We start from the raw sequence: 14,018 nt of genomic DNA, 5'->3' as shown, positions 1-14,018 counted from the left end.
CAGTTGACTGAACCAGTCAGCAATGTTTATTCACAGTGCTTTACCTGGCACAGTTCATAGCAATGTCCCAGGATAACATGTAATTTGGGGTGGGCTGAAATTTCCTGTGGTAAATGCTTACTTCAAGATGAGGTTAGCAAATTAAATTCATCTCTCTCTCTAATCATTCTGAGCCATAAGCAAAGCAGGGTTGGGGAGGAGAGGAGCTACATTGTCTTGTATTGGTTAAAAGCAGAAAGAGAGGGCTGAGGTGTCATAGGTTACAGTCTTAGCATTCACTGCTTCCCTGCAGCAAGGTGAGGTCTGGCCACCCATTTCTGTATGACAGGTTTGTGCGTTGATGGATGATGGACTTTCCAAGGGACAAGAGGGAAGAGAAGTCACTCTCAGGACACTTGGCCACATTATGTCTGATTTCCCTCTGTTTCCAAAGTGCATTCTTGCATTCAAGAGCCAAAAAAAAAAAAAAAAACGTGGAGGGAAAAAACCCTAACCTTCTGACTTGCAGAATTAATTCCCTTGTTTCAGGATATCCACAGCCTGTACACTGTATATAGTCACATTTTATTTGAGATGGTCTGATTTGCCTTGATAAATTCTGCTGGACACTCAAAGGTAAATTTTTTTCTTCCCCTCTTCTTGTTAGTTTTCCAGCCTAATCACAACTACTGTACCCCAGATTTTTCCCCTTAAACAGCTGGTTTGCTATGAGCTTACACCCTTTGTCTGGCAGTCACAGTTTTGTGCTCCAGTCTCTGACAGGGAAGCAGTTTTCTTCTCTAGGAATACGCAGGACAGAAACAGTGTGCAAGGCTGAGGCAAGGAAGGAAGGCAGAGTGTAGCAGAGCTAAGCAGCTCCATTTCAGAAAGAACCAGAGATCTCATCTCTCATGTATAGCTGGCACTATAGAATAGATTCTTGAGAAAAGAGAAACCTGGTGATAACCTGTTCCTTGCAGCCTGATGTGAAAAAACAGAATAACAGAAAACAGAATAGCTTTTCAGCCTAGCAGAAACCAAACCAAGCATTCATCCAAGCAAGGCCTCTAAGTTGGGCCAGGCACTGAGACACCAAGCTTACATTTCTTCCTGAGGCACAGGGAGACATTATGGTTCTGTAGCTTTCACCTTAAGTAGGTGTCCTTGTGCCCAAGAAAAAAATGTGCTAAAAAAATTTGCATCTCTTAAGATTACATATGAGGATGATGTTTTGGTATGTATAAAGTGGATATGTATGTCTCAGTATGTATAGAAACATAGAGATGGATGTTAAATGTGGATGCTTAAACAATCCTTGAATAGTCTTTTCTTGTGAGTCTAGCAAGAAGTATGGAATGGTACTTCATGTGCATAGAGAAGTACATGTGTAGACCACCTATACAAAAAACCCCAGTCCCATTCATATACATCTCATTAGACAGTAAAGACATGACAGCAAAACATAGGATTTTGGATTTATTTTTTAAGCAGTAGTGTGTATAAGATACAATTATTTCTCCAGTAATATGCCAAGAGATTTAAGAAGTCTAATCATCATACAAAGAGCTGAGCAATAAATTCATTTCAGTCTAAACTTAGAAACCAAAAAGCAGCATTGCACTGGGAAACAGAAATACATTCTGATATAAAACATTTAAAAAATAGTAGCAGTGTTTCTTGAAGAATACATTCAGTAGTGCTCATTCTCTTAGTGCCCCAAAGAGATAATATACCTGTAAAAAATTGCAATTCATAGGCAGAAAAGCAAGCAAGGTGAATGCTTATAAGGAGTCACAACTCCATGGTTGTGTACTTGTGGGATAAATAAGGGAACAAAGAATTCTTGAGTGAAATCCTGGTCTCACCAAGCACTGGACTGGAAAGAACCAGCAGATACAGGTCTAATTTTAACCCTTCGATGGAGGCTCCATCCTTACCCCAGCTGCACGTACCAGCCATACAACAGATAAACAGCCTGTAAAGGCAGTGGTAAGAAAAGCAACATAGTGGAGCCAGGATTTCATCCAATATTCAGAACGTGCATGGCACAGTAACAGATCCCAAATTTGACAGCACAAAAGCATTCAGTGATTCAGCATAAAAAAACCTCCTCAATAATAATACTTGTCCCTTTATTCTTCCTTCTTCCTTTGGCTCATTTCACCCTCGTTGTTGAGGGTGCTACTTCATTTGTTGTTGAATGCTACTTCATTATGCCTACACCAAAAAAAATCCAAATCCTGAGTAGCACAACTTGGATATCAAAACTTCAGCTATTGTTATGTCTGCTTGTCCTGCCAGGAAGAGAAACACCTGGAATCTCAGGCCCTCAGAACCATGATAACAGCACTATACTTCTCAGGAGGTAAAAGGCTGTGCATTAATAAGCAAAGTGCACTTGTGAGCAAAACTGAAAGCAGTCAGCTTCCAGCATCAGTATTCAGCTTTAGAAAAGGGGAGCTCCAGGCAGCTGCACAGGTACCAGTGCAAATTGTACCTGCCCACAGCATTACACCTCACAGGCCTAATGGGTGAAGCCAGGCTTGCATTGCAATGTGGTGTAGAAATCCCTGAGCAAAGCAGCCCTGAACTGGAAGGAGGCAACTGCTGTGTTGTCAGAGAGAAGCTGCACTCAAGCTAAAGTTCATTTCTGGCTGATGAGGCTAAACTGCTTCTAGAGCTGGGCTGGCATGTCTGTGCAGCACAGCACTTAGCATCAAATAAGTCAGTCTAAAGTGGCACTGTACTGAGTAGTATGGACAGGTGCCCAAATGGCCACTTGAAAAACATGATAGCAGAAGGACAGAAGCTAACTTAAAAGTAGTGATTTAAACCTCTAAGCCTACTGCATTTCAAAGCTGCTTATACTACCCAGTCTATTCCCTTTGTAACAGTACTTAACCTGGACAAGGCACAGGGTGTGAGTGGAAAGAGTAAACGTCACTCAGTGGCTGCCAAGCACATTAACTGTGTGGTATTTCAGAACACCTTTTCTAGATGTAGAGCTAAATGTTAATGTGCTCTCTTCACAGCACAAGGCAACAGTAACAGCAGGGATTTCAACACATTGCAACCAGCTTCCACTCTGTAACAGGAAAGGGTATGGGAGAAGGCCTGTCTTAAACTTCCTCTTTCCTCCACTTAAGTTTACATTCATAAGAAAAGTATTAAAAAATCCTAATATCTAGATTTCAATTATTTAACCACTGAACATTTGAAGGTTTGACAGGACCTTATTTGCTGGTAGTGCAGAATTCCTAAACTATTTCTTGCATATTGTTATTGTGAAAACATTCACAAATACTGTCAAAGGAAAAGGACAAGACCTAAAATTTAAGTATCACTTTCATCTCTGTTATTCTGAAAATTTATTTTTACCACATGAACAATCAAATTTAATCAATGGAATTCATTAACCAGACCTCTCCACCAAAAATAATCCACTAATCAAATCTTCTGTCAGCTTATATTTGTCTCAGTACTAACACACTTAGAAGATAAATTCTATTAATAAAAACAAAACAAAAAAAAAAACCTCTCCCAAGATATTTTAGGAAAGATATTAGGAAAGATCTGATTGTTGCTGAAACATGTATGTGAAAGTGTAACAGTTCTAAGAGGAAAATACCACAATTTATGCAACTGGGTATCTACAGTTTCTACAGCACAGTCAAATAACTGGTTTTGCAGAAGGCATCATTTGTGTGTGAAATGCCTTTAGCTGGTCCAAACTCAGATTCTTAAAGGGGAGGACACCAAACAAAGCTAAAACCTGATTCAATCCATTGTTTGCAGTTACTGTTTGATAACACTGTGAGTACTGTACACAATGCCTTCTGCCCGAACACGTTCAAGTATTGGTCCATAAACATTCTTTGTCAATGGTATAACCATCCCTTTGGCATCTATTTCACCTGAAAGAAAGGTAGGGAAAAAAAAAAAAAGTGTTAAATGCTTTACTGGGTTTACCTGGCAAGACTGTGGTAACAGGGGGACTGCAAGGCAGCCTGTGAGGAGATGCCAGGGCTGCCATGGGCTACAAGCCACCCACTGCAGGGCATGGCTGAGACCCTCAGCCAAAGATGGGGGGCCTCAGGGAAAATTTAGTATGATAGGAGCTGCACAGCAGTGAGGAGTAAAGTCAGAAGTATGAGAAACAGCCCTGTGACACCAATGTCAGTGAAGGAGGTGAGGCAGGGAGGAGGTGCTCCAGGCACCAAGCAGAGATTCCCCTGCAGCCATAATGAAAAGCTGACTGGAGCAGGGGAAAAGCAGGAGCAGGGAGGAGAAGCAGAGAGGAGCTGTTATTCCCCATTCCCCATCCCCCTGCACTGCTCAGGACAGAGGGAAGAGGATAAAGAGTCCAGAATGGACAAGTCATTTTGAGCCTGGGAAAAAAGAGTGTAGTGGAAGGTGGTTTAATCTGTCCTCCTCCAAACCTCTTTTAATTTGCAGTAAATTAACTTAAATTTTTCCCAAGTTGAGTGTGTTCTGCCCATGATGGTAACTGCAGGTAACATGACGGTAAGTGGTGACCTTCCCCTCTTTATCTCAACCCATGAGCTGTTCCATCCTGATTTTTCCCCCAGCCATGGAGGAGGAGTGAGAGGCAGGAAGGCAGGCAGTGATGCTTAACCCACAACAAATGCAAATAGCAAATTGCAATTATATGAATTCTCATTTCTATACTTTTTACATGCAGACTTATCTTCCCTGGCATTATGTTCTCATGCAGCATCAGTACAGCATCAAAGAATAAAGGAAAAGATTTAAAACACATTGTAGCATACACAGCATCCATTGTATTTATAGATCTGTAAACTGCAGTTAGGAGAAAAGCATCTGAATGTCAAAAGTTTGGGTTTCTGGGTTTTTTTTTTACATAACAATAACAAAAAAATCTGACACTTTTTGCTCATTTCCATTAGCCAGGAGAAGATTTAAGTTCTGAACATTAAGAACAAGCAAGCGGAAACCAACTATTTCCTTAAACATGCATACTGTTTATAAACAAAAACAGTTTATAAATATATATGGCAATATAAATATATTGTAATATGCCCCAAGCCTCAAATTTCATCAATCCAGCACATGTATAAGTTATCCTGCTTCACTGTGGCATAATCACTTGTAATTTATCATGCTAAAAGTCTCCTCTAGACCAGTTAAAAATTTAAGATTAAACAACTAAAAATCTCTACAGAGTAAGTGGTACATCAAGAGCTGTCACTGAAACATCCAAACCACTAATTTAAAATTACTGTAAAGAAGACAGGAAAATTTTAATAATTTAAAAACTATAAACACATATGCACTTCAGAAACACTATACACCTGCTTTCTACAGGCAGGAAGATGCAGAGGGTTGAAATTCTGTTACTGAAATCTGAGCAGCCACTTACCATCTAGAACCATCTTAGCAGCAATAGCTGTGGGGTATCCTACTGTTTTAGCCATTGCAGAATATCCTTTGTTGTCACCATAGACAACCAGATTAATAGATTTGTCTTCCAAATGACCAGAAGGATGCCTGAGACCTATTTCATTTCTCATAACAATCATATCTCTCTCGCCAGTGCCTAAGAGAAAAGTATGCAAACAATTCATTAGTCACGTTGTAATATCAAGATGAAGTTCCTGATGAGCACAGCACTATGCATACACAGAATGTATGTAAGAGAAGTGTCATAAAATAGGGACTAATAAGAATAAGAAGGACAGAATATTAAGATGAAACTAAAAAGGTAATAGGGAAAGAAAAGGATTAATTGGAGGAATTGAGGGGATCAAATCCTGTTAAGGCTGGTGAGAGATACTGACTTGTTCTGTTCAAAGCCATGAATAAGAAATCTGTCACATACCAAAGGGCAGCTTCATCTCCATGTGCTTTGCAAGAGCTCCTACAATGGAATTGGCTGCTGGAACTGGTTCATCTCCCAGTAAGCCTAGCCTGGCAGAAAAAATGTGACAAACTTATAAAACTGTCTATCAACAGCTTGGTTTCAGTTTCACAACTTCCAGCCTGTTCAGCATTCCAGTTTAACAGTCTTAGCATGAAGGTTTTTTTTTAAAACCTCTAAAAATCACTGGAACATTTTACCATTCCACTGCCTCCAGCTGACTTTTGTTCTTTTCCAGTTTGGTAAACACAGCTTCTTTAAGAACTTGGTACTTGGCAGGTGACTTAATTCCAACCAGTTTGCACATAAGCTCTTTCTGTATTGAAAGAAAATAAAAGAAGTTCCTCAAGGCCTGTTCACCCTCCTTCTCAGTCAGTATTTTGTTTTGAGAACCCACTGCTCCACTAACCTTGGTTTATATCCAGGGCTTCTGAGGAGGCAGATTATGTGTAGAGAGAAAGTCAGACAGTTTGAGATTTTAATTGCCACAAGTGAGAATAGGGGTCATCTTTTCCTAAAACACTTTGTACCCTACCACTCATCTGACTGCCCCTAGTTTTTAGTATTATCCCTTCTTCTGGCAGTGAAAAAAGAACATATAAATCTGCATAAACAAGGGGACACTGAGAGGATGTTAAGGTGAGAGAGAAGCCACCTGGAGACAGCAAGAGTCAGGAACATAAGGATACTTTTCAGTCAGTCTAGAAATAAGGGAAGGAAATAAAACTGATAAGATGAATGAGACTCTGGCAAACCTGGGAATATTACCAAAAATCTTTCTGAAGATGTTTGTGCATACCTGAAGGCCATTTTTTGCTAAATAGATGCTAATCATTGATTGATTCATTCACAGCAAGGCAGATAATAAATGGAACTATGAGCAAGCTGTTTAGAAGCTAAGGTTAGCTTATATACAAGAAAACTAATATTAAGATGCGACAACATTGATGAGAAAAAGGTTTGCACTGAGACTGAGTTTATAGTTACTTTCACAGATTATATGACCCTATTTCCTTATTCACTAAGGCTATAAGGACAAAAGTTCTAGCCATCTTTGCAAAGAAAACTCTTAGATATCAACCCAAGAACTGACAGTGGACAAAATTAATCTCAAGGAAAAAAAAAAAAAAAAAAAAAAGAAAAAGAAAAAAAGAAAAAAATTCCTCGCCCACTTTATGATGCTGCTGGACCACTTCACTGAAATTGCCAAACTGCTAAAAAAGCAGACCAAAACCTCTCAGTTTGGGAAGATGGGCAGTGCTGTATGTCAGTCAGAGTCAATAAGGCTGGGCCTCTTCACTTTCTGCTTTTTTGCTTTTGAGAATACTCAAGACATTCTTAACTTGGAATAATGGCATCACCAGAAAAATGCTGTGCTTTCTTCAGATCCTCAAGCAGCATAAAACTGGTGTTTTTCTAGATTAATGCTGAACAAAGCACAAGGACGGAAACAGGAGACAGATCTAAACTTTGTTCATCTAAGTAAGAAATGAAGTTGTTCTTTTAGGTATTTGCAAAATGGAAAAAAATTTCCTCACAAGACAGACACACAGACATGACAAGTAGTAAGCTATTTGTCAATTCAGCTCTCTTTACAGCACACTAAAATATGAAATTCCCTGCTTTGCCCACAGAGACAACCAAAACCTTGACTGTTAAATGTAACAGCAGTACATATTAGTCATACCTTGGCTGAGATTAAGAGGGGCATCAATTAGCAAGAAAGAAAAGCAGGATAACAGGAGACAAAAAAGGTCTTCTACAGAGCTTTCACAGGAAAAAACAAAATATTAATTTAGGCATGATTCCTTACTTCTTGATGCCTCAAACAACACTTTTACACTGAAGATGATGAGCCAGTAGTAATATGTTCACTGCAAACTCACAGCACTGAGGGTTAAATTCTGACAGAAAAATTAAGACAATTCATAAAAATGTTGTACAGGATCTCTGAGGGTCATTTAGCCAAACTCCCTCCTTGAAGCAGGGTTACCACCAGCTCTCAAGTTAGCCATGGTCATCTAGCTGAGTTCTGAAAGCCTTCAGCATCAGAGACTCCAGTCTCCCTGGGGGTTCTGTACCAGCACTGTATTACATTTCTGTTGAAGAAAATCTTCCTGATTTCTAGGAGCAAAATGCAGGTAAGACCAGGATGAAATACAAGATTCCCACTGCTAAGCACACCCAAGCCTCACAATAGGAAAAAACATTAATAAAGTGGAGAAAAAAAAGCCGAGTACTCAGAGTAACTCACCCAGGTCAGAAGTGGTGTGGTTGAGCTCAGCAAAGGATAAGGATCTGGGTTAATCAGTCCTAGTTTTACAAAGCCTCCCATAGTTTTAGAGTATCCCTGAAATAAAAGAATAACATGGTTAAAAATAATAACTTGAACCTGAGGTGAATATTTCTCCTTGCTCTGGACTTAGTGGTGGACACAACCATGGCAGTGTTAACCATTATTCCCATGGAAAGGCAGCCACAATAACACAATGCCAATGAGGTTACTGCTACAGAGCTGTACTTTCCTCAGCACCTCTCCACCCCTGCCCCTACTTTACAATACCTTCTTTAATGACTTTTTATTATTCTGCAATCAATACTTCGTGGCAAGTAGCATTGGTTTCATGAGATCAATGAGATCAGTGGCTAAGCTGGCCAGCACTAGTTCAAACTCCAGCACATCACTACAGATAGGGTTATTTCAGCCAGCTGGCTGGATATGGAGAGCACACATCTGGAATCAGCTCACCTCACTGTTACCCCTGTGTGACTGTATGGTCATCAGATAAACTGATTTAGAAGTGAGAATACTGTGTTTGTATCTTTCCTTCAGGATATCTGAGAGACAACCAGGACAGCAGTAGGATGGTATTTACTAAGAACTGCAATAAGCTGCATGATAAAGAAGTCTCAACTGGTTTCTGTTAATTTTCGTTTGTATGCCCTTAACACTCCCACAAGCTGCTGGATACCTGAAATCATGTACATGCAAGTGACTGGAAACTGCTGTAAACAGGCAAAATGGTGGAAATCAAGCACCATGACAGAGAGGTATTACAATTAGGAGCCAGCCTACACCAGCACTAAGTTATCAGCTGAGATGGCCTTGCAATGAGATCTTCTGTGATGTGACTTTTTAAACTGACTCCATGAACTTTCTGAACTGAATCTGTAAAAGGAATTCCTCAGAGATGTTAACTTCCACAGAGGATGCTTTCCTTTCTTCTCTGCAATAGAGCAGCATGTGCAAAAGGCCAGCATTTACTTCTGCCCTGCTCAGCATTAAGCTCTGACATGTAGGTACCATGCAAGTAGAGGTATGGCAAGCTCTTCCATGCAACCTTAGCAAAATAACCCCAGCCCAAAACTATGGATCTGCTCTGGGGGTTTGGAAAACAGCACTAACCACAGAAACACAGTTTTTTGCAGCACACTGATAACAACTCTTCATGTCACCTTGCCATTTTTGCTTTTCCTTGTGCTAACACCTATGTAAAAGAAGAAAATTTTACCAGGCACCAAATGAAAGAGTAGATACTGTCATATTAAGACTCCATGATGAGATAGATGCATTCCACATATTTTTAGCTTCTAAAAAAGAGATTGTATCTAGACTGACAAAGAGAGCTATTACAATTTCTAACCCTTATTACCCCACACTGGCCTTCCATCCATCCCAGAAATAAAGAAAAAATCCTTCTGTACTTCAACAGAGGAATTAAGAGGGAAAGGACATGCGTGTTCCTCAAGCCATGTACAAAACAACAATAACTTAAACCTTGACATACACCTTAATTCAATAGACACATCACAACATCCATAAAAGCTTTTTTAAATCTTCAACATGGTTTTAGGTTTATTCTTCCTTTAAATATATTGATCCCCAAAATAATAAAAAAATCTGAAAGAAAAAATATTGCTTTGATCCTGCTTTGTGCAATTGCAATTAACAAGTGAAAGGCAAGCAGTCTATCAGTTCAGAAGGAAAGCACATTTATCTCTCAATATTTTACTTAACTGACCAAAATGTTAAATCTGCTCAAATTCAAGATTTCCAGTTACTTAATAAAAAACTCTCAGTATAATGGAAAAAACATAATTTTCTGTAAGATTTTTACGTTATGTTTTTCATAGAAATGTAAGCAATGAACAAAATTCCAAAGTTCCAAATTTTATCCACTTTAAGAGAACAGATCATCTTAAAAACAGACATCAGAACACATATCACACAAACATGACAGATAATTTGATTTTTTTTGAAATTTATTCTTGATCTGACACCAAATACAGAGCCAGAGGAAAAAAAGAAACACAGATACAGATTATGCAAGCCACCTGAGCAGCTGCCTAAAATGAGTAAAACTATTCCTGTTTACAACACCTGTTAAATAAACCAGCTAAAGATACATTTTAGAAAAAAAAAACAGAAAATTGCTTTCAATTACACCCTGATTGGGACAGTGGAAAGCTCATCAAAAGCAAGCACAGTCAGGAAGACTGACTTTTAAATACACAATTTTCTTGAAATGACAACATTCACTTCTTGAGTAAAACATTAATAACAAAACATTAATAATAAAAACAAAAATAACTTACTTTGTATCTTAAGGTGCCTCTCAACAAAGTGTGAGCTGTCTGAATACCATACGGTTCAGCATATTTTGTACTGTCTCTGTTAGGAAAACCTTCAAGATTTAATCCTGGGAAAAAATCCATCGAAGTCACAGAATCAAGTAATGCTCCTCCAGCTGGAATATTGACAATCTAAATTTTGTGAAAGAACAGCAATATTATCGTGGTGCAGTGTTATTCAATTTATCCTACAATGGAAAAGATGAATATGCTCAAAACAGGAAAAACATGCTTAGTGTTTCTGGTGCACAGACAGACCCAACCTAAATAAAGCACTTGCAAAAGACATTTACAGATACCCTGTGATGGAGAAGCAGGCACTATGTCAGCCATTATTACCAAAAGACTAAAAGAAGCCACATCCTTCTCACACACACTGTTAATTCCTGCTGCATTTACATTAAGGTGGCAGGTTCCCATTTCACTTACATTACTGTAATTTTGGAGCCCCTCCCCAGACTAGACCAGTGTGAAGGGAGATTCTGCCCACAGGCTCCCTGCTTTTTGGTCCATTTTTTAATTCTCTTTTTTTATGGGGGAAGAGTAGACAAATCTAAAGAGACAAATGGAATTTTGCTTCTCTTTCTTAAAAAAATTAAAATAAATCAGGTGAAACCACACTGATATAAAATTGCTGCCCATGTGTGTCTTTACTTGCAGTTACAAAGCACAGAGAGAATTCACCATTGAAGGAAAACAAACTAAGGTGGATGTTCTATTATCACTCCCAACCAAAGCCTTGAACCTTGCTTCCTTCAAGCAGCTGATGCACAGAGCTGCTATGCAGCATCAATACAAACTCATTTTGTGACTTCTGAGCAAAGGGGCAAGGTTTCCTTCTAGAAGAAAGACTCTACAGCAACGAAGTCTGCAGCAATGCTGAAAGATCTTATTGTGTTTGTCAAGCAAGACAAACACAATGCTGTGGAAGAGTCCTGCACAACAAAGACAGCTAAAGATTTAGTGGTAACCAGGAAAAAATGTACAATTTACTGACAAGCTCACACAGTGTTATCATAATGAGTTATTCATATGCATGACCTAATTTCTCCTAGCAATGGCTGAATCAGGTCAGACTTAAATAAGAAATATTTTCACATTCTCCAAGAGATCCTTTCATCTGAAACTTAAAAGTATGTGTTGCTGCTTTTTAATAATGATCCAATGTACAATCCCTGAATTTGTCCTTTTGCAATAAGAGCCCTAGAGCACCTAAATGCCATAATAAAACATCTCAAAAGATTTCTCAGTTTTGCAGATCAAGATGTTTAGATAATTAGCTAAGGATTACCATGGTTATACAAGGCAGTCTCCTTGACATTTTAAGAGCCCCTGCTCAGTAACTACTCTGAGCAAGTGGGAGTGAGCAAACAGATAGGACTGAAAAGCAGAAATGTGATAATGTCTTGCAATAGCTTTAAACAAATCAGTGATGAACTTTCCATAAAACAGATGTAATGACAATTGCTTGCAATTGCTCTAATGGCCCCTGCACAAACAGAAAAACAATGCTTATATAAAACACATTAGAGAACACTCTATACTTTCACAAAACCCACTCACTATGTTCTTGGTATTGCACCAACAGAAATCAAGAGTTCTGCTATACACTGTGGAAGTGCAGAATTAACTGTTTGGTTTACAAACATGACTAGATAGAAAAGCACTAGAAGGATGTACTCTCACCTGTATTTCACAGAGCCAAAGACAGGGCTAGTAAGAGGCAAAAGCAACACACAGCAGGGATAGAAAGTTGAATGTAGAACACCGACCTCAGTCCAGTGCTTTAATTGTTAGAACATGCACACTCCTTTGCAACCAGTTTCATCCAGTGGCAGCCAGGCACTATCACACTCCAAACATAGGATTAAGTGATGTATGCAACTTGCTTAGAAAACTGACTGTCACTGGCTCAAAAGTGAACACAGCACCTTGCAAATCCCAAGTCCCTCTTTAGCCCATTTCCACCTTCTTTGTCTGGCTTTCCACTTTGAATGGAAGTGTTAGGGTTACTTCACCTCTCCGTTTTTTAAATACGTAGCAGACTGAACTGTATTCAGCAACACTCCTTGTGGGCTCCAGCTGAACTTGTATCTCAGAGGATTGTCAGAGTGCTCTGGAGCTGGCAGGCCACCGCAGAAAGAAGTGTAGGATACAACCTGTCAGATTTATCCACAGGAAAGCAACAATGAAGTCAGATGAGGACACAAACAGAACAGAGCTAACCTGCAGAATCCCCATTAGATCTTAAACTTCCTCTTGTCATTATCCCCCAAGTGGGCCAAATCAGAAGGTCTACAGTGGACATGGGGAACTAAAAGAATTCCACAGAGCAGCAGTGTCAAGCTGTCACACTGCAGGCACTGTCCTTAAGCAAAGGAAACTAAAACACTGGGGGTAAGCCATCATAGTTGGTGGTCTTACCAACTGGATTAGTTGGCACCAAAATTCCAAGGATTAGAAAAGATGAGCTGTCTACAGTCCATCACACATCAGTGATGTGACCAAAAACTGGATGGTGTGAATGAGACAACTTTACTAATAAAATACTGTCAGAACTATGCACTACCTGCCAACCTTACCGTGGCACCAACTTCTTTTGCCTTGTCAATACATTCCATCGCCAACATATGGTCTAGACCAGGATCCAAACCCATTTCACTGATAACTGTAATGCCAGCAGCTTCTACACTAAAAATAACAGGAATGCAGAGCTGTCAGAATATTTACTATTACTGGCCATTTAGTCAGGAAACCTGTCTACTTTTCCCCGACACAGTAAAATCTGGGCTCTGACTGCGTATTGTGGAAAAGAAGAACAGAAGCAGGTGTTAAAACCTGGGAAGTGACAACTGCTTGCAAGTAATTGTAGTCTTGGTTTCTTTTACTTTGATGCAACATCTAGAGGCAACATCCAGCAGCTCCATATCCCACATTCTCTTGGACAGTGCTGTAATGCAGGAAGATAGAAATGCAGAGGACAGCACAGGGCTAGTTGTAATTGCCCCAAACAGCCCCTGAAGGGAAGAGGGATTTAAAGGCCTACTTTCCTGAATAACAAACATTTGGCCTTTCTTTTTTTAAAACCATTGCCTACAGTCCCAAAACTGATCATTTATCACCACAAGCTGAGGTGATTTATTTTGTTTTCAAAATCACTTTCTGTTTTGACAAATAAAACAAGAAGTCTTCATCTTTTGTAGGGACACTGCCAGTACAGCCCTCATCTCACTCACTTGAATTAATTTCAGTTTCCAGTATCATGACTGAGAGAAGAACCCAGATGAAGGTCCATGTCCAAAACAACTTTCAGTCATATAAAAAGTAGGACAGTGGAAACATTAGAATAGTTAGAACTGAAACCAATTTGAGAATAATTTAATAGACCTGCCCAAAAGAGCATGGCATGAAGGAGAATATTATTTTATATTCAACAAGTCAAGAATTACTTTTTCTTAAGGGCATGTGAAGGGTGACAAACAAGCTTGCTGTCACTGGTAGAACAGAT

General features: G+C 39.3%; 1 protein-coding gene across 2 annotated transcripts in view; it reads right to left on the bottom strand.

Annotated features, from left to right (window-relative positions):
- Nucleotides 1–1,442: 1,442 nt before the first annotated feature.
- AASS (aminoadipate-semialdehyde synthase) overlaps nucleotides 1,443–14,018 on the bottom strand; it is a 29,508-nt gene continuing 16,932 nt past the window's right edge. For both annotated transcript variants that reach the window (XM_030448616.1, XM_030448607.1), the window contains 8 exons: nucleotides 13,093–13,201; nucleotides 12,529–12,669; nucleotides 10,475–10,642; nucleotides 8,133–8,228; nucleotides 6,079–6,194; nucleotides 5,840–5,928; nucleotides 5,381–5,557; nucleotides 1,443–3,893 (listed from right to left, as the gene is read on the bottom strand). In XM_030448616.1, coding sequence (XP_030304476.1) covers nucleotides 3,775–3,893; nucleotides 5,381–5,557; nucleotides 5,840–5,928; nucleotides 6,079–6,194; nucleotides 8,133–8,228; nucleotides 10,475–10,642; nucleotides 12,529–12,669; nucleotides 13,093–13,201 — 1,015 coding nt within the window. In that variant the 3' untranslated portion in view covers nucleotides 1,443–3,774. The remainder of the gene's footprint in view (nucleotides 3,894–5,380; nucleotides 5,558–5,839; nucleotides 5,929–6,078; nucleotides 6,195–8,132; nucleotides 8,229–10,474; nucleotides 10,643–12,528; nucleotides 12,670–13,092; nucleotides 13,202–14,018) is intronic.

Source organism: Calypte anna, chromosome 1 (genome assembly GCF_003957555.1).
Source record: "Calypte anna isolate BGI_N300 chromosome 1, bCalAnn1_v1.p, whole genome shotgun sequence".
Classification (NCBI taxonomy): domain Eukaryota; kingdom Metazoa; phylum Chordata; class Aves; order Apodiformes; family Trochilidae; genus Calypte; species Calypte anna.
The sequence above is the reverse complement of the archived record's forward strand: the minus strand, read 5'-3'. Positions and strand labels throughout refer to the sequence as shown.